The sequence below is a fragment of the Onychostoma macrolepis genome, chromosome 23 (assembly GCF_012432095.1).
Source record: "Onychostoma macrolepis isolate SWU-2019 chromosome 23, ASM1243209v1, whole genome shotgun sequence".
NCBI classification, from domain to species: Eukaryota; Metazoa; Chordata; class Actinopteri; order Cypriniformes; family Cyprinidae; genus Onychostoma; species Onychostoma macrolepis.
This window is the reverse complement of record NC_081177.1, coordinates 26,321,343-26,341,387: the sequence shown is the minus strand read 5'-3', so window position 1 is coordinate 26,341,387 and position 20,045 is coordinate 26,321,343. Positions and strand designations below refer to the sequence as shown.

The following is a 20,045-nucleotide window of genomic DNA, read 5'->3' as shown; positions in this document are numbered from 1 at the left end:
GAGTTTTAGCTTTTCATCGGGAAAGGCATATCAACTCAATGACGTGGCCAGCAAACAGACCAGATCTCAATCCGATTTTTAAAAAAAAAAATATGGTGAAAAAAAAACTGGTCCATGGCAAGTCACCATCTTGCAAAGCTGATCTGTCAACTGCTATTCAAGAAAGTTGGAACCAGCTTGATGAAGAATATTATTTTTCATTAGTGAAGTCCATGCCCTAAAGAATTCAGGCCATCATAAAAGCCAGAGGAGCAAGAATTATTTATTTTTTTTGGTTGATTCCATATTTTTTTCCTCAACATTGAATGATTCCATAGTTGTTTCACCTACTTGCTATGGGAAACAATTTTCCATTAATTAAAGGAGTTTAATCTAATTTGTTTAAGGATATATTTCACATAACCAGAATGTTGAATTATTAAACAAAAATTGTTTTGTGTGATATATGTGATTCATTTATTTGTTATGAAGTAAAAAAACAAAACAAAAAAACACTGAACATCATCCAAGTGTGGTGCTTCCATAATTGTTGCCAGGGGTTGTATATAGAGCTGTAGTTGCTACACCACAGTATTACAGGTGATTTTCTTTATTATTTTCCACTAGGTGGCACTATCTGCATCAGTTCAATGGAATTTAAAATTAGTTCACTTGCAGACTAAAAATTTCCTTACCCCCATGTCATCCAAGATGTTCATATCTTTCTTTCTTCATTCTAAAAGAAATCAAGGGTTTTGAGGAAAACATTCCAGGATTTTTCTCCATATAGTGGACTTCAATGGGGATCAACGGGTTGAAGGTCCAAAATGCAGTTTCGTTGCAGCTTCAAAGGGCTCTGGGTCATTCTACAGAAACGTCCACTTTTGGTATGGCAAAATGTCTTAAAATTATTACTTTTTTTTACATTTAAACTTAGACCATATTATTAGATTACCTTTTGACTTTATGAATACATATAAATGACAGCTTAATTTTTTTTTTTAGCTTTTTTGTGCAATTATTTCAAGACCACATGTATCATTTTTTTTGTCACTGGTGTTACCTTCTTTAGCAATATTAAAAGTTTTATGAAATATTATTTAAAATAAAAAAATCAGCACATGTAGTCAGAGTTACAGAAATATAGTGAAAATGCAAGAAATAAGGAGATTATGTTTGATTTATTTAATGTGATAGACAATAACATATTGTTTCATTTTAAAATGTAAAAAAAAATTGTAACCCTAATGTGTATTTCAATTGTAATATTTCTTTAAAGTCTAGGGACAGAAAAGTGGACGTTTCTGTAGAATGACCCCTCTAGACGATCCCAGCCGAGGAATAAGTAATTCTGGAGGCACATATTTATTTTTGGTGGCATTTCCGACGTTGCACGAACTAGATTTTAATACAGCTACTGCCTGTGCACGCTGTACTTGGTTGTATTGAAATATTTTATTAATGGTTTAAATTTAACAGCAGTGATAAACAGCTCCGAGTTTAGTGCAAACACGATCGCTACCGGTCAGGAGACGTAAACGGCGGAGGCTCGTGACTTGCAGTATGCACATTAGGACGCAGGGTATCTTGTTTTGGACCGGTTATTTGAAGTGAACCAGTGTTGCCAACAAATTTTCAGAGAAAGTTGCTAAAGGAAGGTCAATTTGTTGCTAAAAGTTGCTAAATGACGTTGTGATGTCATTGCGCAATGACGTCATTGCGTAATCACGGCGCAAAATTGTCACAACATCAAATCTCAGCAAAAATATATATATTTTATATATGTTAATTTAGATTTGTTTGTAAAATAATATGCAAAATATTATATTAAAATATAAATAACTGTATTTTAAAATACATTGAATTATTGAACATTTACACATTTTTTAATGATTACAATTAATTTTTTTTTTTTTTATAGCTAGTAAACTAGTAATAACACATTCTCAACAATAATGCTTTAAGCAGTGTATTAGTAGTTAGTATGCTACACTCCAAGAAAAGGCTGTAAAAATAGGGCACAATAAACTTATGTTAATATGAAAGAATTTTCCGTATTGGTTTTTTACCTGCATTTTAAATTACGCATTGTGTTTTCAGGTTACAGGGTTACATTGGATAATGGATAACATCCTGGAAAATTACTAGTTACCTATCTTTTCCATTTTTCTTACAGCGTACTAACTGATCAACAATCGCAAGTACAAGCTACTAACAAAGTGTATCATAAATGAACAATTATTCAGTTATTATTATTATTAAATTGAAGAATTGCAAATAGCAGCTAACTCAATTCACATGATGTGTGTACTGCTAGGCATCTTTGGTTTTCTTTTTGTGTAATTTGGATGGAAAATGTGTCTTTTAATTGTCTAAGTCACTTATCAAAAGTTGCTAAAAGTTGCCAAATAATTTTTTTAAAATTGCTAAATTTGTTGCTATGTGCTTTTGGAAAATAAAGTTGCTAGGGTAGTCTGAAAAGTTGCTAAATTTAGCAACAAAATTGCTAAGTTGGCAACACTGGAACCGGTTTTAAAAAACCGCCGCTGCTCCGCCAGACCACTAGAGGTCCCTCAATCCTAATAAACGCCTCAGCGAAAACCATCGAACGAATTACCGCATTCAAACAGGGAATTGTAGTTTTTATAACTCTATCAGTCTGTAGATTGATTTGTGTGGTTTTAGAGCTCTTTATAAACATAGATGTGTAGAGTCGAGTCTTTGGATCGGTTTAGTGGCTCATGTGTGTGTTTGAGTCTGAATTAAAAGCTGTTGCTCTGGATTAATCTGGAACTTTCCACACGCGCCCCTCCCGCTCGCACGCTACCCATAACCCACCGCGCGCATCTCCATTCTTCTCTCCAACATGTCGAACATGTCCATGACAGAGGGTCCGTTAACCGTGCTCGGCCAGAGGACGACCGGCGAGTCCGTGAGGACTCAAAACGGTGAGTCGGGATGCGCTCATATTTGCCCTCGATAAAAAAAAAAACAGCGACGCGGTGAACGGGCCGCACGTGGCGGTGTTTTACCCGAATAGCGGCCGGTGTCTCGAGCAGCACGTGCGGCTCTCAGGAGTCAGTGTGTAATTCTTGATTTACACCAAAATACTTCTTCAGCTTTATGCAATGTCTTCTGAAGTCGTTAACAAGTTAATTCCGTCGGTCTGCGCGCTGTACAGTGAGGCGTGATGAGCCGGTAACGTTACTGTATCGCATCTCTGATACTGTGTGCTAGAGCTGCATTGTCAGACCAATGAACGCATGTTATAAATTAGCTATGAATAAGCCAGTGATGTGTAAAAACCCTTGCTTGCACTACACACTACAGTAACATGGAAGAAATCCGTGTAGTTAATGCACGTGTAACGTTACATATCTTTATTGCATTGGTAACGGAAGACTTCTGCTTTTGTGTGATGCTACATTGACGCCCCACCTGCTGATACTTCAGGTCCATGTAGCTGCCGTATAAGGAGCGATTCACAAATAACTCGTTATTGTGTTTAAAAACGTCGGATTGAGATGGAATGGCGTATTGATTACCATTAGTATAACCACAGTTGTACAAATAACATGGTTAAACTATGATTAGTGTAGTAAATCCATAGGCTAGTTAATTTGCGCATTAACTACAGCAACCTTTTTTTTTTTTTTTTTTTTATAAATAATAAATGTTTATTAATTAATTTTAATAGTAAAGCCCATAGGCTATGGTTATTTTTTGTAAGGGAAGTTGTAAAAGTAAATTAGTCAGCTTACATAACCTTTCATAGTAACAATAATTGTGCATTTCGTCAGATTATTTAGGCTAATAATAATAAATAAAATAAAAAAGCTTACAGGAATTTTATGAGTGGGATGTTAAAATAAACAAAAATCTCACCTTTCAGAGCAAAAATTGATAAGTATGTCTCAGCCATGTTCATCACTTTGCAGTTCCCTTAAACATGTCCGAGGTGGAAATGTTCTTTATTCGTTTGTGGTGTGTGTATTTGCAGCGTACGTGTTGACAATTTGATGAAAATGTTTTCTTAATTTGCAGGGTTTTTTTTGTTTGTTTGTTTTTTTTTCTATTTGCAGCGCATTGAGCTCTCTGTCACCGTAGAGACCTTTATTTATTTAAACATCAAACTTTCATTTTTGGGGCGATCTATCCCTTTAAACCATTTGAATTTAACTTCACAAAACCGAAGAAAAAAATATGCTCCTTGCATTGATACTATATTGTGTTTTTTTTTTTTTTATGGTCACAAACTAAACATAGTGTTTTCTATGCAGTATCCAACTCCGGACACGGTGTGTTAATCACAAAACTCTGCAAAAGATGTAAATGCAATGGTCAAACACATCCATGTAGTGCATATTACATAGAAAATGGTTTAGAAAGCAGTGCAGTGGAATGCAACAATATATTCTGCTTTCAGTTCTTGCAGTGCAGACAACATTGGTATACAAAATCTTGCCGAGCAGAAAAGAGTGAAACATTCAAATTAATTTTATTTGTTGGTTTGCAGTCATGGCCGCTGCATCCATTGCTAACATCGTGAAGAGCTCTCTCGGTCCCGTCGGCCTGGACAAGATGTTGGTGGACGACATCGGAGTAAGTGCAGATGTTTTTCCTCCGGTCAGAGTAACCCATGATGTTCAGATCTTCTATACTGCCTAATAGGAAACATTAGAATTGTTTGTAGATCGCAAATGCAGTGTAGATGTTCCTGTTGGGTTTATTTTCTCATGCTTTGGATCTGTGTTTCAGGACGTGACCATCACCAATGATGGAGCCACCATCCTGAAGCTGCTGGAGGTGGAGCACCCGGCGGCTAAGGTCCTCTGTGAGCTAGCAGAGCTGCAGGATAAGGAGGTTGGAGATGGCACAACATCAGTGGTGAGACATTTGCTACTTTGGATAGATGTTTCTGTTAAGAAACACTTCCTGTTATAGTGCCATCCATATAGTATCAGTATGTATGGCTATGCTAGCAGGATACAGAAACCGCCTGTCATAAACTACGGGGCGTGCAGGTTTTTCTCTGCAGCTTCCACATCCTGACAGTACATTAGACAAGTGTTGATCGACTATCAGTTAAAGTGAGAACCACTCATCTGTGTGTGTGTGTGTGTAGGTGATCATCGCCGCTGAGCTGCTGAAGAGTGCTGATGAGCTCGTCAAACAGAAGATCCACCCCACCTCCGTCATCAGTGGATACAGACTGGCCTGCAAGTAAGAGTCACTTCCTGTGCCAACAGGAAGTCTTGTGTGTTTAAGCATGATTGCCATTTAAATGAAACGGTCTGATTTGCTGTGGTTCACAGGGAGGCAGTCAGATACATCAATGAGAACCTGACCATCAGCACTGATGATTTGGGCAGAGAGTGTCTCATCAATGCCGCCAAGACTTCCATGTCCTCTAAGATTATCGGAGTGTATCCTCTTTTGTGATGTTTCATGTGTGTGTGTGTGTGTGTGTGTGTGTGTGCGTGTGTGTGTGTATGCATGTATATAAACAAAATGCTATATAATGAGTATAATAATATATAACAAAAACATTATATTTTTCATCTTAATATTATTGCCTATATAAGCATTACTAAATGTTATATTTTTATTTTATGAATTTCACATGTATACAAATTCTGCTTATTAACTGTTTATTAGAGATTCTGCTTATTATTAAAAGTATTTTATAGTATATATTATTTTCTATACAATATTTAGTGTTTAAAGCTGCAGTCCGTAACTTTTTTTTTTTTTTTGGTTAAAAATGATATTGAATGAATCAATATTTGAGCAAGTACATAACCAGTCAGTGTTCAAAACTATCGCATTACTTTAGCCCGATTCACAACGGTTAGCTTATAATAATTTTTTCTAATTTGAGTGGTACGGGTAGGTTTTCGCGGGAAAATTGAGCATTGCACTGCATCATTACGTCACGTCTGTAAACATAAAGAAGTTGTCCCGGCTGCTAGGCTATCACATGTGAGGATCCTGCAGGTGGCGGATCGTTTATAGCCTTTTCTCACAGCAGCTATAATTAAATGTATCATTTTGATGGCGGATTGTAATCCAGAAAGGATTATGTGTTTATGAAACGCATGTAAATGAAATTAATAAAATAATTTTAAATAAATAAATAAATAATAAATTAAAAGAATTTCTTAATATGAAATTCGAATGGTATGACGATTAGAGATTAGACTGTACAGAAATTGAAATCTACACGCTAATACACACTATACTCACAGTCACGCAATGCTGATGTTGTTAACATTAATAATTTGAGAATAAAGTATAATAATAATTTACACAGTTTGATGTGATATGAGCTAACCGATCTTTAGATTAAATCACCATTGGTAGCACGATTTGTTGTAATTATTTTTTCCTCAGTTGGTCAGAACAAACGTGGCAGACTTGTTACTTACTTGTTCAGATGGCAATATACATTGAAAATTCTTATTTGGGTCATATATTCCAAGATGTAGGCTAATCTGTGATTGCGATGTACAGTAAATATCCACACCACCGGTGACTAACAGCTACACATTCACCTCAAAACATTAGATTAATCCGCGCTGAAGCCGTGCCAGAACACCGGATCTCAACCCGGCGCACAGAGCTGCAATTCCAGGTTTTCAAACAGATGGCGACAAAGAGGCAAAACTTACGGACTGCAGCTTTAAATATAAGTGTCTAAAAAAATCATGTCACAACATCCAAAAAGGTAATACCATGATACTTTTCTTAAGTGATTGTAGCATTCAAGAAGGCTGCATAAAGAGCCTGCATTTCATTTCAGAGTTTTAAACTGCATTAAAAGAGTTTTGCGGACCTTGACTAATCATTTGAAATGAAAGGGTTGTTCCTTGACGTTCTGTCAGTGATGCAGATTTTTTTGCTAATATTGTGGTGGACGCTGCCCTGGCTGTGAAGTTTGTTGATGGTAAAGGTGTTGCTCGCTATCCCATCAACTCTGTGAATGTGCTGAAGGCTCACGGACGCAGCCAGAAAGAGAGTTTCCTTGTCAACGGATACGCACTTAACTGCACTGTCGGATCTCAAGGTCTGTCCGTGTGCATGCTTGCTGTTGGCATTGCAAAGCGTAAGTGTGTTTGTAAATGTTGTTTGTGTTGTTTAGGTATGGTGAAGCGTGTGGCCAATGCCAAGATAGCCTGTCTGGACTTCAGCCTGCAGAAAACCAAGATGAAGATGGGTGTTCAGGTGGTCATCAGCGATCCAGAGAAACTTGACCAAATCAGACAGAGGTGAGGACATGTTACACACACACACACACACACACAAAGAAATTTCCCATTTACATTGCTGCCACACATCTGTGGTGTGTGTAGTTATACGCATGGGATAAAGCATCGTCTGCCCAAAGCCTCTCTTACACACAGATACACGTGTCTGTGTTTTACCTTTGGGCTGTACAACATTTATCTTTATGTATACCACTAAAATTTTGGGCTCAGGAGGATTTAAAAAAATCATTTTATTTTTTTTTTTTTAGAAGAAATCAGTACTTTTATTCGGAATGGTTTAAATTTGGTCTTTTATTGAAGTAAAATACAAGGAAATGGAAATAATATAAAGTCATGGCCAAAAATATCAGCACCTTTGCAATTCTGTCAGAAAATGCAACCCTTCTCTCAGAAAATTGTTGCAGTTGCAAATGTTTTGGACCACTCTTCTTTTGCAAACTGCTCCAGATCATTCAGATTTGAAGGATGCCTTCTCCCAGCTGCTGTTTTGAGATCTCTCCATGGTATTCAGATCTGGACTCATTGCTGGCCATTTCAGAACTCTCCAGCGCTTTGTTTATAACCATTTCTGAGTGCTTTTTGAAGTGTGTTTGGTCATTGTCCTGCTGGAAGACCCATGACCTCTGGTGGAGACGCAGCTTTCTGACACTGGACACTACGTTGCACCCCAAAATTCTTTGGTAATCATCAGATTTCATGATACCGTTCACACAGTCAAGGCATCCAGTGCCAGAAGCAGCAAAGCAACCCCAAAACATCTTTGAACCTCCACCATGTTTGACTGCAGGGAATGTGTTCTTCTTTTCTGTAAACAGTGCCATGATGTCCTTTACCAAAAGCTCTACTTTTGTCTCATCTGTCCACAGTACGTTCTCCCAGAAGGATTGTGGTTTTGTCACATAAGTTTTGGCAAACTCCAGTCTTGCTTTTTATGCCTTTGTGTCAGCAGTGGTGTCCTCCTGGGTCTCCTACCATAGCGTCCCTTTTCATTCAGATGGCGACGGATAGTGCGAGCTGACACGGTTTCACCCAGTGTCTGCAGATCAGCTTGAATTTGTTTGGAAGTTAATCGGGGTTATTCATCCACCATTCAAACAATCCTTCGTTGTCATTTTTCATTAATTTTGCTCTTCCGTCCACGTCCAGGAGGTTAGCTACAGTGCCATGGGCTGTAAACCTCTTGATGATATTGCGCACAGTGGACACAGGAACATTAAGATCTCTGGACCTTGACTAATCATTTGAAATGAAAGGGTTGTTCCTTGACGTTCTGTCAGTGATGCAGATTTTTGCTAATATTGTGGTGGACGCTGCCCTGGCTGTGAAGTTTGTTGATGGTAAAGGTGTTGCTCGCTATCCCATCAACTCTGTGAATGTGCTGAAGGCTCACGGACGCAGCCAGAAAGAGAGTTTCCTTGTCAACGGATACGCACTTAACTGCACTGTCGGATCTCAAGGTCTGTCCGTGTGCATGCTTGCTGTTGGCATTGCAAAGCGTAAGTGTGTTTGTAAATGTTGTTTGTGTTGTTTAGGTATGGTGAAGCGTGTGGCCAATGCCAAGATAGCCTGTCTGGACTTCAGCCTGCAGAAAACCAAGATGAAGATGGGTGTTCAGGTGGTCATCAGCGATCCAGAGAAACTTGACCAAATCAGACAGAGGTGAGGACATGTTACACACACACACACACAAAGAAATTTCCCATTTACATTGCTGCCACACATCTGTGGTGTGTGTAGTTATACGCATGGGATAAAGCATCGTCTGCCCAAACCCTCTCTTACACACAGATACACGTGTCTGTGTTTTACCTTTGGGCTGTACAACATTTATCTTTATGTATACCACTAAAATTTTGGGCTCAGGAGGATTTTTAAAAATCATTTTATTTATTTTTTTAGAAGAAATCAGTACTTTTATTCGGAATGGTTTAAATTTGGTCTTTTATTGAAGTAAAATACAAGGAAATGGAAATAATATAAAGTCATGGCCAAAAATATCAGCACCTTTGCAATTCTGTCAGAAAATGCAACCCTTCTCTCAGAAAATTGTTGCAGTTGCAAATGTTTTGGACCACTCTTCTTTTGCAAACTGCTCCAGATCATTCAGATTTGAAGGATGCCTTCTCCCAGCTGCTGTTTTGAGATCTCTCCATGGTATTCAGATCTGGACTCATTGCTGGCCATTTCAGAACTCTGGACTCATTGCTGGCCATTTCAGAACTCTCCAGCGCTTTGTTTATAACCATTTCTGAGTGCTTTTTGAAGTGTGTTTCGGTCATTGTCCTGCTGGAAGACCCATGACCTCTGGTGGAGACGCAGCTTTCTGACACTGGACACTACGTTGCGCCCCAAAATTCTTTGGTGATCATCAGATTTCATGATACCGTTCACACAGTCAAGGCATCCAGTGCCAGAAGCAGCAAAGCAACCCCAAAACATCTTTGAACCTCCACCATGTTTGACTGCAGGGAATGTGTTCTTCTTTTTCTGTAAACAGTGCATGATGTCCTTTACCAAATAGCTCTACTTTTGTCTCATCTGTCCACAGTACGTTCTCCCAGAAGGATTGTGGTTTTGTCACATAAGTTTTGGCAAACTCCAGTCTTGCTTTTTTATGCCTTTGTGTCAGCAGTGGTGTCCTCCTGGGTCTCCTACCATAGCGTCCCTTTTCATTCAGATGGCGACGGATAGTGCGAGCTGACACGGTTTCACCCAGTGTCTGCAGATCAGCTTGAATTTGTTTGGAAGTTAATCGGGGGTTATTCATCCACCATTCAAACAATCCTTCGTTGTCATTTTTCATTAATTTTGCTCTTCCGTCCACGTCCAGGGAGGTTAGCTACAGTGCCATGGGCTGTAAACCTCTTGATGATATTGCGCACAGTGGACACAGGAACATTAATATCTCTGGAGATGGACTTGTAGCCTTGAGATTGTCCGTGTTTTTCCACATTTTTTTCTCTCAAATCCACAGACAACTCTTTACACTTCTTTCTTTTCTCCATGCTCAGTGTGACACGCAACACAAAGGTTGTCAACTTTTCTCCATTTTAACTGGTTGCAAGTGTGATTACTACATTGCCCACACCTGTTACTTGCCACAGGTGTGTCTAAATACAAATTACAGGAGCATCACATGCTTGAAAAGCAATTATTTCTTACAATTTTGACAAGGTGCCAATAATTTTGTCCAGTCCATTTTGAGTTCTGTGTGAAATTTTATCAAGTTTGACTTTTCTTCTGTTTTTTTTTTTGTTGTTGTTGCAGTGCAAACAAAAACAATAAGCACATGAATACCAAAACATTTGCAACTGGAACAATTTTCTGAGAGAAGTGTTGCATTTTCTGACAGAGTTGCAAGGGTGCCGATATTTTTGGCCATGATTGTGTATATAAATCTTAAATTCATTTTATTTCAGCTAGTTGCCCAGGCTAAAATGTAATTTAACTTAAACTAACCAAGATTGAAAAAGAAAATACAAATTTTAGATGTTAAAAGTTACTACTAAACTAATTTTAATTAAAAACAAAAACAAATAATTTTTTTTTTTTTCACTGCTCTATTTGATATGTCAGACTAAGTTAGTATTTATGCTATAAATGCATTATGCTCACTTGGCTTTCTGTATGTGGTTTTAGTAATTCGACTACAATTATTTTGGACCCTTTTTATGTCTGTTTTTGGCACCGATCACTTGTGAGCAGCATGAGGTGAACCTGTTACACGTGAGCTTCATATGAAATAATTGGAACCGCTTGTATAATTTATTTTTACCTCCTGACGTTGACATTATCGTTTTCAGAAGGTTGAGCAGAAGGGTTTTATTTCCAACTAACATACTTTATTTAAAATGTAATTACCTTATTAGACCTTTTGTTTTGACTGTTTGTATGCAAATCAGTGTAGTCTCTCAATTTTTTCTGTTTGCATTATTAGGACTATTGATGTCTCAAGCTGTGACTGTATAATTGGTCAATTTTCCTCAGTTTTGATGGTCTTTCTGGATTTGTTTCTCAGGGAATCAGACATCACGAAGGAGCGCATTCAGAAGATCCTGGCGTCAGGAGCGAATGTGATCCTGACCACAGGAGGCATTGATGACATGTGTCTGAAATACTTTGTAGATGTAGGAGCCATGGCTGTGAGGAGGGTGCTCAAGAGGGACCTCAAACGCATCGCCAAATCAACTGGGGTCAGCTGACTGCACTTGCTTCAGTCTTTGCTTAGAAGATCTAGACCTTCTGTTCTTGAAATACAGAGGTCATTTATTCTCTATGTCTTAGTTTTGATGAACAATGTTTTGATTTCCCCATAGCCACTGTTTGCTCTTCTCTGTCTAACCTGGAGGAGAGGTTAGCTACAGTGCCATGGGCTGTAAACCTCTTGATGATATTGCACAGTGGACACAGGAACATTAAGATCTCTGGAGATGGACTTGTAGCCTTGAGATTGTCCGTGTTTTTCCACATTTTTTCTCTCAAATCCACAGACAACTCTTTACACTTCTTTCTTTTCTCCATGCTCAGTGTGACACGCAACACAAAGGTTGTCAACTTTTCTCCATTTTAACTGGTTGCAAGTGTGATTACTACATTGCCCACACCTGTTACTTGCCACAGGTGTGTCTAAATACAAATTACAGGAGCATCACATGCTTGAAAAGCAATTATTTCTTACAATTTTGACAAGGTGCCAATAATTTTGTCCAGTCCATTTTGAGTTCTGTGTGAAATTTTATCAAGTTTGACTTTTCTTCTGTTTTTTTTTTTGTTGTTGTTGCAGTGCAAACAAAAAACAATAAGCACATGAATACCAAAACATTTGCAACTGGAACAATTTTCTGAGAGAAGTGTTGCATTTTCTGACAGAGTTGCAAGGGTGCCGATATTTTTGGCCATGATTGTGTATATAAATCTTAAATTCATTTTATTTCAGCTAGTTGCCCAGGCTAAAATGTAATTTAACTTAAACTAACCAAGATTGAAAAAGAAAATACAAATTTTAGATGTTAAAAGTTACTACTAAACTAATTTTAATTAAAAAAACAAAAACAAATAATTTTTTTTTTTTTTTTTTTTTTTCACTGCTCTATTTGATATGTCAGACTAAGTTAGTATTTATGCTATAAATGCATTATGCTCACTTGGCTTTCTGTATGTGGTTTTAGTAATTCGACTACAATTATTTTGGACCCTTTTTATGTCTGTTTTTGGCACCGATCACTTGTGAGCAGCATGAGGTGAACCTGTTACACGTGAGCTTCATATGAAATAATTGGAACCGCTTGTATAATTTATTTTTACCTCCTGACGTTGACATTATCGTTTTCAGAAGGTTGAGCAGAAGGGTTTTTATTTCCAACTAACATACTTTATTTAAAATGTAATTACCTTATTAGACCTTTTGTTTTGACTGTTTGTATGCAAATCAGTGTAGTCTCTCAATTTTTTCTGTTTGCATTATTAGGACTATTGATGTCTCAAGCTGTGACTGTATAATTGGTCAATTTTCCTCAGTTTTGATGATCTTTCTGGATTTGTTTCTCAGGGAATCAGACATCACGAAGGAGCGCATTCAGAAGATCCTGGCGTCAGGAGCGAATGTGATCCTGACCACAGGAGGCATTGATGACATGTGTCTGAAATACTTTGTAGATGTAGGAGCCATGGCTGTGAGGAGGGTGCTCAAGAGGGACCTCAAACGCATCGCCAAATCAACTGGGGGTCAGCTGACTGCACTTGCTTCAGTCTTTGCTTAGAAGATCTAGACCTTCTGTTCTTGAAATACAGAGGTCATTTATTCTCTATGTCTTAGTTTTGATGAACAATGTTTTGATTTCCCCCATAGCCACTGTTTGCTCTTCTCTGTCTAACCTGGAGGGAGAGGAGACGTTTGAGGTGACCATGCTGGGTCAGGCTGAGGAGGTGGTCCAGGAGAGAGTGTGTGACGACGAGCTCATCCTCATCAAGAAGTGAGATCTTCTTCCTTTTCCTTCAACAGCCTGTAGGATTGAATTTATGCCGGATATTATCTACATTCAGAAGATCAGCGTTTAGGATGTCTGCACATGACATCCTCCAGAGGTTAAGCCACATGAATGTAAAAGTCCACACGGCCTGTATAGTGAAACTGGCTCATTAATTCAGTTCTGGTTTCTTTTAATCACTCTACCTCGTACTTGGATAACTGGATAACTCTGGCAGTTCCAGAACTCGTACAGACCCAAAATCCTGCATTTTCAGAATAATCTGTATGTCTCATGTTAAAGAGGAGCCATTAAACACATTATCTATTGTGTTCTCAGGAAAATAAGTTGCACATGGTCAAAATTGCATTGCTGAGAGGGGAAAAAGTATTTTATTACATTCAGAAACATACAATACCAATAAATAAAACCAAATGTTTCAAACATTATAAATGCTAGAATCATGCATTTTAATTTACTTTGCTCCACAAAAATCCTTCAAATTTATTTGTATACAGAAGAAAAAAAAGAATGAGAACCAAATTAATATTAACATTTAAAACATCAAGCCTAAACAAATTTAAAACAAAACTCCATTACCAGTGTGGGAAATGTGCTATACTATTAAACTTGATTACTTTGCCTAAGTACAACCAAGTGTTAAACATGAGGAGAGAGAAAACGTTTCTGTATGATTTGAACTGATTTCATCTAACTTGCCAACAACTGATTCATTCGGAAAAATAATGCATTGCTATTAACTGCATGGGATCTTGTGCAGTGTTTTCCATCACATTTTAGCATATTTTTTTTAATGCCGTTTTCATTTTTCTCTGTCTTTCAGCACAAAGGTACGCACATCTGCCTCTATCGTCTTGCGTGGGGCGAATGATTTCATGTGTGATGAAATGGAGCGCTCACTGCATGATGCCCTGTGTGTGGTGAAGAGGGTGCTGGAGTCCAAATCTGTGGTACCAGGAGGTGGCGCTGTAGAGGCTGCACTGTCCATTTATCTGGAGAACTATGCAACAAGCATGGTGAGGACCCTGTTTCACAGCTGCTGGGATCTTTATTTTCTTGATGTCTTATTTGTATTTTTAGGTAAAATGTTATGTTGTAACAAACTAACAGTTAAATTATAGCTGGTGTATAAATGCACAATCTAGTATAGATAGACAGGCTTTTATTGTAATAATGTTAAGACCAGTTTTTTATTTTTTTTCTCTCTCTTTTTTGTGCAATTGGATATTATGCACACTCCCATTATAATTGCTGCCGTGCCTGTTTGATGGCTTGTGCAGTTATACGCGTGGGATACAGTGAGAGTCCTGAGCGGGGAAAGGGACAGATAAACAGCTCTGCTGACAGCTGCTTCCATCCTGCTCAGAACAAACATGCCTCATTTATCACTGAGATGCATTAACCCTCACTAGGCCTGCAGTGTGAACTGTTACAGACAATTCAGAACACAGTTCAACAGCAGGCTTCATGATCATGGGTTTGTAGTGATTTACCATAGCTTTCTAGTTTTGAGGTCGATCAATCTATACATCAGCATGACTTCAGCTGTATTTCTTAAGAGGAAACATCTATTTGCCAAATTTGCAACGAGTTTATACAGTCCTAAAAAGCTTCAAGTAGGATGGTCTGTGTTGCCACAGAAACAGAGTCTGTTTGAATGTTTCAGTATTTTGAAAAACTTCAAATATTTTCATGCCTGTAACGTAACACATTTTATATTGTATTTTACAATATTTTGTGTTTTCAGTTTGGTTCTTAGCTCTTACTGAATTTCTTACTGAGAAAATGAATAGGGAGTAAATGGAAAAATGTTGTGGGCACTGTTAAGCTCTTTAATATACAGTAATTGTGCTTTTTTTAATAATTAGTGTGCATGAATGAATTATTGAAACGGTTGTGTGTTTGACCTAGGGTTCCCGTGAGCAGCTGGCTATTGCTGAGTTTGCTCGCTCTCTGCTCGTCATTCCTAAAACTCTGGCAGTCAACGCCGCACAAGACTCCACTGACCTGGTGGCCAAACTCAGAGCCTTCCACAATGAGGCTCAGGTCAACCCTGAACGCAAGAACCTCAAATGGTTAGTGTCGCTCTCATCTCATCACATAGGCAAGCTGCTCAGGTCTTAGAAATATGACCACGCTGTCAGACAGCAGACAAACATATAATCAGAAGTAAAAACTATGGTGTTTAGAAGTAAGGTTTTGATTTACTGCCCTAAAATGTCCTTCAAATGGATTTGGTAGATGAATGGGATTTGTGCAGACGATCTGGAAGCAATGTAGCCTATTATGGATTAAGCCGAGTGCCAATACAGTTTAAAAAAAGATGGATTACTCTGTTTAAACCTCTTTTCGTGTGTGTGCACTGTTAGGATCGGGTTGGACCTGGTAAATGGTAAGCCAAGAGACAACAAGCAGGCGGGAGTGTATGAACCCACGATGGTTAAAACCAAGAGTCTGAAGTTCGCCACAGAGGCAGCCATCACCATCCTTCGAATTGATGATCTTATCAAGCTCTTCCCTGACCAGAAAGAGGGCGGGCCCTCCTACCAGGATGCTGTCCAATCAGGATCTCTGGAGGATTAAAGTCCAGCTGCATCAAATCTTTAATTGGCTGGTTCTGGTGTCACTCCGCTCAGCTTTTGTATTTATATTTGGATCCATCTGATGAGCTGTTAGTGTAGAATGTGCACTTTGTTTGCGTTACTTATTTTTTGCTATTAACGTGGCTGTTGGTCATGTGTAATGTAACAAATGTTCCTTTTTCTGCCTTTTCAAAGACAATAAATCAGAATGGTGTAGAAGGGAATCTTGTTTCTGATGTTTTGTGAAAAGAAAATATTAAAACAACTTGGTAATCAAATGCTTATTTTTAGTACATTTAGTACATATTTTAGTATGAATAAGTACATTTGTAATTTTATATTTTAACTCCGACTTTATTAGGAAAATGCATTCAATATTAAATAAATACAAATACAGTTAGACCAAACAATCACCCCAGTTACAAATGACCTCCACGTCCTTCCAAGCTATGAATGTCTAAGTTACTGCATAATGATTTATATACTGCCAGGCTTCGCTTGTGCACCTTGTTCTTACTGTAAGTAAATAATCCTCCCATTTCTTTTCAGAGGTAGTGTGAATCACCATGTACTTTTCTTGTATGGAAAACGGGCTCCTCTTCATGCAGCTGGTGATATTTTTCATATTTGGGTGAACTCCTCAAGAACTTAAACAAAAATCATACTGAATGTCAAGCTGTTTTGTTTTTCAGTAGTTAACTACTTGGCCTCAGCTGGTGACATTGGCTTTTTAACACAAACATTGCCTGAACGTGACATTACAAAGGCTACAGTCTCAAATTTTGGCAATGAAAACAAAAATAAATATACAGCATCCAAATTCTTGTTAAAACGAAATTTCCTGTACAGATGCTCCATTTGTGCTCTCAACTACTCACCGTGGTGAAACATGAGCAGTTTGCATCTAGACCGTCCCAGCAGTCTTGAGGACTTTTTGACCTTTTTTAGGCCAGTTTACACCGACTAGTATCTCCATGGATCCAGTGGCATATCTGGGCGTACTTAGCGGGTGTTATTCTGACTGCCACATTATAGTCCTTTTGTATCCCGTCAACATCCACCCACTGGTGTCCAGAGAACACGCCAATTACCTTCCTCTTCCACTTCCCTTTTCCTCCCTGATCCCGTAGCCTCACGTACACCCCGGCTCCGCTTGACCCCTTCTGTGCATCACAGTACTGATACATGAGGTCACTGGACTCCTCTAAGACCGAACAGAAACGGTAGACCACTTTCCCTGATTGGTCATTATCAAAACCAGAGAAGTGGATTCTTCCAGCTGGGACGTCCTTGACTACAGGAACAATGCCTAACTCCATGAACTTCATCTTATGGGGTCGTTTCAGCTCCAGAAGGGCGTAATCATAGTCAGCCGAGATCTCCTTGCCTGCTCTCCTCATCCAGCCTGTTGGCACTTGTGTTAGTTTGACGCGTGTCCACCTAAACACCGGTTGCCTGGACTGAACTGAATCCGTGTTGCGTCTAATACGGTTCTTCCTTTTCCTCCTGTATTCTCTATGAAGTAGTTCTCCATCAGTGGCTACATCTTCATTTCCCACTTCGCTTTCTCTCCTCTTTCCTCCTCTTCTTCTGCCTCCTCGTTGGCGTCCTCCTCTGCGTTTGGAGCGAAGCTTCATGACACCCACTCGCAGCCTCTTGGTCCCTTTCAGATAGACTTGGCCGTCATGGACACAGTGGGCAGAAGTCAATACATGTTTAGGAGAAACTAAAATGCCTGAGCAACCTGTAGAGAGCCTGACTGAGGCAGAAAAGGGGTAATTGGTGGTGTAGTGTTTATCTGTGATCACGAAGCGTCCGTCCATGCCGTATACCTGCCGTTTTCTGCGTTTAAGGTGTCCTGCATTGCAGACGATGGAAGAGGATGCGTTTCTTAATTCAGCGACCTCTTCCAGTTGTATTTTGGTGAAGGTGCGTGTTCCGTTCTCGTAGACCGTTTCATAAGACAGTAGTCGTTCCAGCTCCGCAGGCCTTGGTTCTGGCAGCTTTCTTTGGCACTCAATCCCACACATCGCTCCTGGCTCACTGAAGTTTTCTGCAGTGAATTCTGGGCTTTCAAGCCTCACTGTGCTTTGGTCCAGGATCACTGGGATCTTTATGTGTCTCAAAAGGCAGTCATCTTCATTGTTTGTGATAAAAGCACCACTATAGACCAACGATACAACCACAGCCAATGCAGTCAGACTGAACAACAAAGATGGAGGACCTGTCATCTTGCTCTACCTGAAGGAAAAGACACAAGAGTTCAGGGGTGAGGCTATGTTTCATAACACCAAGTTAATGGTCGTAGAACAGACTGGACTTCTATACTCTGTTCACTTCTGGTAGTGATAATATGGGGCTAAAACATTTGGTGCACTTGATGTGGCAAATGAAAATTAAAAACAGGAGCCAAAAAAAGAACAGATGTCTGTTTGCTGAAGAGGGATTCCTGACTACTCTCATCACAGGAATGGCAATGCTGACAGTTGCATTTTGGGAAGAGTACAATTTAAATGTGGCTTGAACAACCAGACGCATTTTGGTTCAAACCATCTCTGAAAGTCATGTTAATATAGCTATACAATCTGCAAAAACATGTACCAAGTATAAATAATGCACTTTAAGTTAGTTCTTGTGGCTCGACTGGTAGAGCAAGGCAAGGTCAAGGGGTTCAAATACTAGAATGGAAAGAAAGAAGAAAAAAAAAAGCGATAAAGTGTACATTTACATTTAATGCATTGCAGGTCTCTATGGATAAAAGCACCAACTAAATGTGTCAATGTGGATAGACCGTTTTAACCAACTGTCTGCTATGCAGTTTAACTGATACCACCAGTGCATCTCCCTGGAGGTGAAAATGGTTGAGTTGAGTGAAGACAAGGCCAGCAGTGAAATACTACAGTTGGAGCTCTAAGAAGGATGTTACTGATATGCAACAATCAAACCTCTGTGCAATGTTGACAACTGTATATAGGTAAAGTCTTAATATTGGCCTGAATGTTGATAATGACATTTTGAACAAGAAAATAGATGAAACAGAAATACGGTGCATTTGCAGTTTGAAACAAGTAAAATACTTATGCTGCATTTATGTATTGAGTACTGCAGTGCATAAAAAAGAGAATTACTTGTGCTATTTATTCAAATAATAAAGTGGGTAGGATATACTATATGCAGTAGTGTGAGTATGAGACTTTTAAAATAACTCAGTTTATCAGCAAGTTTACAGTTTTACCAATATGCATCCTGAATAATGCAAGTAGAAAAGGTAAAGTAGTATAATTGCTGCATTAAAAAGGAAAAATGCAATAAGTAATACATTAAACAGATTTAGATTAGGCTGGTGTTATTGATTTAAAGAGTGGTGTTATTATTAAAAGAGCAATGCTGCGAGTGAGAAAAAAAGGAGGGGGAGGGGGGGGGGTTACTAGGGTTGTTTTGCCTTTTAATAAATAATGCAGAGACAACATTGTGAAAAGACAATTCTGTTACTGTATTTAACTGTCTCCGTCTGTTTCTAATTTACATTCAGCATTTTAATAAACTTTATTAAAATACGAACTCACCCTCAAATGAACCCGACGAGAGAAAACTGGACTCTTCTGACAGCTGTGTCTGTGTATCCCGGTGTTTAACACGCAGCTGATCGGCGGAGGAGCGGAGTGCTGTGGCGCCTGAAAGAGGCGGAACGACTGAAGAACGATATAGTCATTTGAGGCAGGCACACCCACGCCGTTCAAACGACGCTACGGGCACTTCATTTAATTATACATGGCATGGGTTAAAGCGGTTAACATCCCGAGCTGAGATATTACCGAAGTAAGTCTATTTCTTTGAAATAGGCTATATACCATTGCTACAAAAATTATATGAATTCATAAACCATTTATGTTATTTTGTTAAGGCTGTATGTCACCCTGACAATGTTTGTAGTTATTTCTGCATCTATGTGTGAAATATGGACACTTGTGAACTTTTTTTTTTAAACATGCACTTCCAGAACATACTTTTTTACACTCACCATACTGCTAATACATGTCTATCAGTTGATATGCATCAAGCATGGTTATATTTCTATTAAATGTATGAGCATTTTCAGCACATCTCAAATGATGTAATGTTTTTATTGTTTTTATTTATGTTATTATTTTTGTTTATTTTTTATGTATTTATTCATTTATTTTGGTTGAAAGGTGAGAAAGGTGGTGGAAATTACATTCTAAAGATTT

General features: G+C 38.6%; 2 protein-coding genes across 2 annotated transcripts; one reads left to right on the top strand and one right to left on the bottom strand.

The window, feature by feature from the left end:
* Positions 1–2,666: 2,666 nt before the first annotated feature.
* On the top strand, positions 2,667–16,040 carry tcp1 (t-complex 1). Its single transcript, XM_058764190.1, has 12 exons — positions 2,667–2,927; positions 4,496–4,581; positions 4,738–4,866; positions 5,105–5,202; positions 5,295–5,405; positions 6,864–7,045; positions 7,121–7,247; positions 12,796–12,971; positions 13,096–13,219; positions 14,058–14,250; positions 15,146–15,309; positions 15,604–16,040. Exons 1-12 carry the CDS (start codon positions 2,846–2,848, stop codon positions 15,815–15,817), a joined length of 1,686 nt encoding a protein of 561 aa, XP_058620173.1. The 5' UTR covers positions 2,667–2,845; the 3' UTR covers positions 15,818–16,040.
* Positions 16,041–16,168: 128 nt separating this feature from the next.
* Positions 16,169–19,502, bottom strand: LOC131532496 (inactive serine protease 35). Its single transcript, XM_058764188.1, has 2 exons — positions 19,383–19,502; positions 16,169–18,057 (listed from the first exon to the last, which is right to left on the bottom strand). The coding sequence occupies exon 2, from the start codon at positions 18,045–18,047 to the stop codon at positions 16,761–16,763; it is 1,287 nt and encodes a 428-aa protein (XP_058620171.1). The 5' UTR covers positions 18,048–18,057; positions 19,383–19,502; the 3' UTR covers positions 16,169–16,760.
* Positions 19,503–20,045: the final 543 nt, after the last annotated feature.

Bases quoted from the DNA above. Each gene is read 5' to 3' on its own strand.
- tcp1 (XM_058764190.1), top strand. From the start codon at position 2,846: ATGTCGAACATGTCCATGACAGAGGGTCCGTTAACCGTGCTCGGCCAG. The intron at 4,582-4,737 runs GTAAGTGCAGAT...TCTGTGTTTCAG, and splicing joins TGTTGGTGGACGACATCGGA to GACGTGACCATCACCAATGA. The intron at 7,046-7,120 runs GTCTGTCCGTGT...TGTGTTGTTTAG, and splicing joins CTGCACTGTCGGATCTCAAG to GTATGGTGAAGCGTGTGGCC.
- LOC131532496 (XM_058764188.1), bottom strand. From the start codon at position 18,047: ATGACAGGTCCTCCATCTTTGTTGTTCAGTCTGACTGCATTGGCTGTG.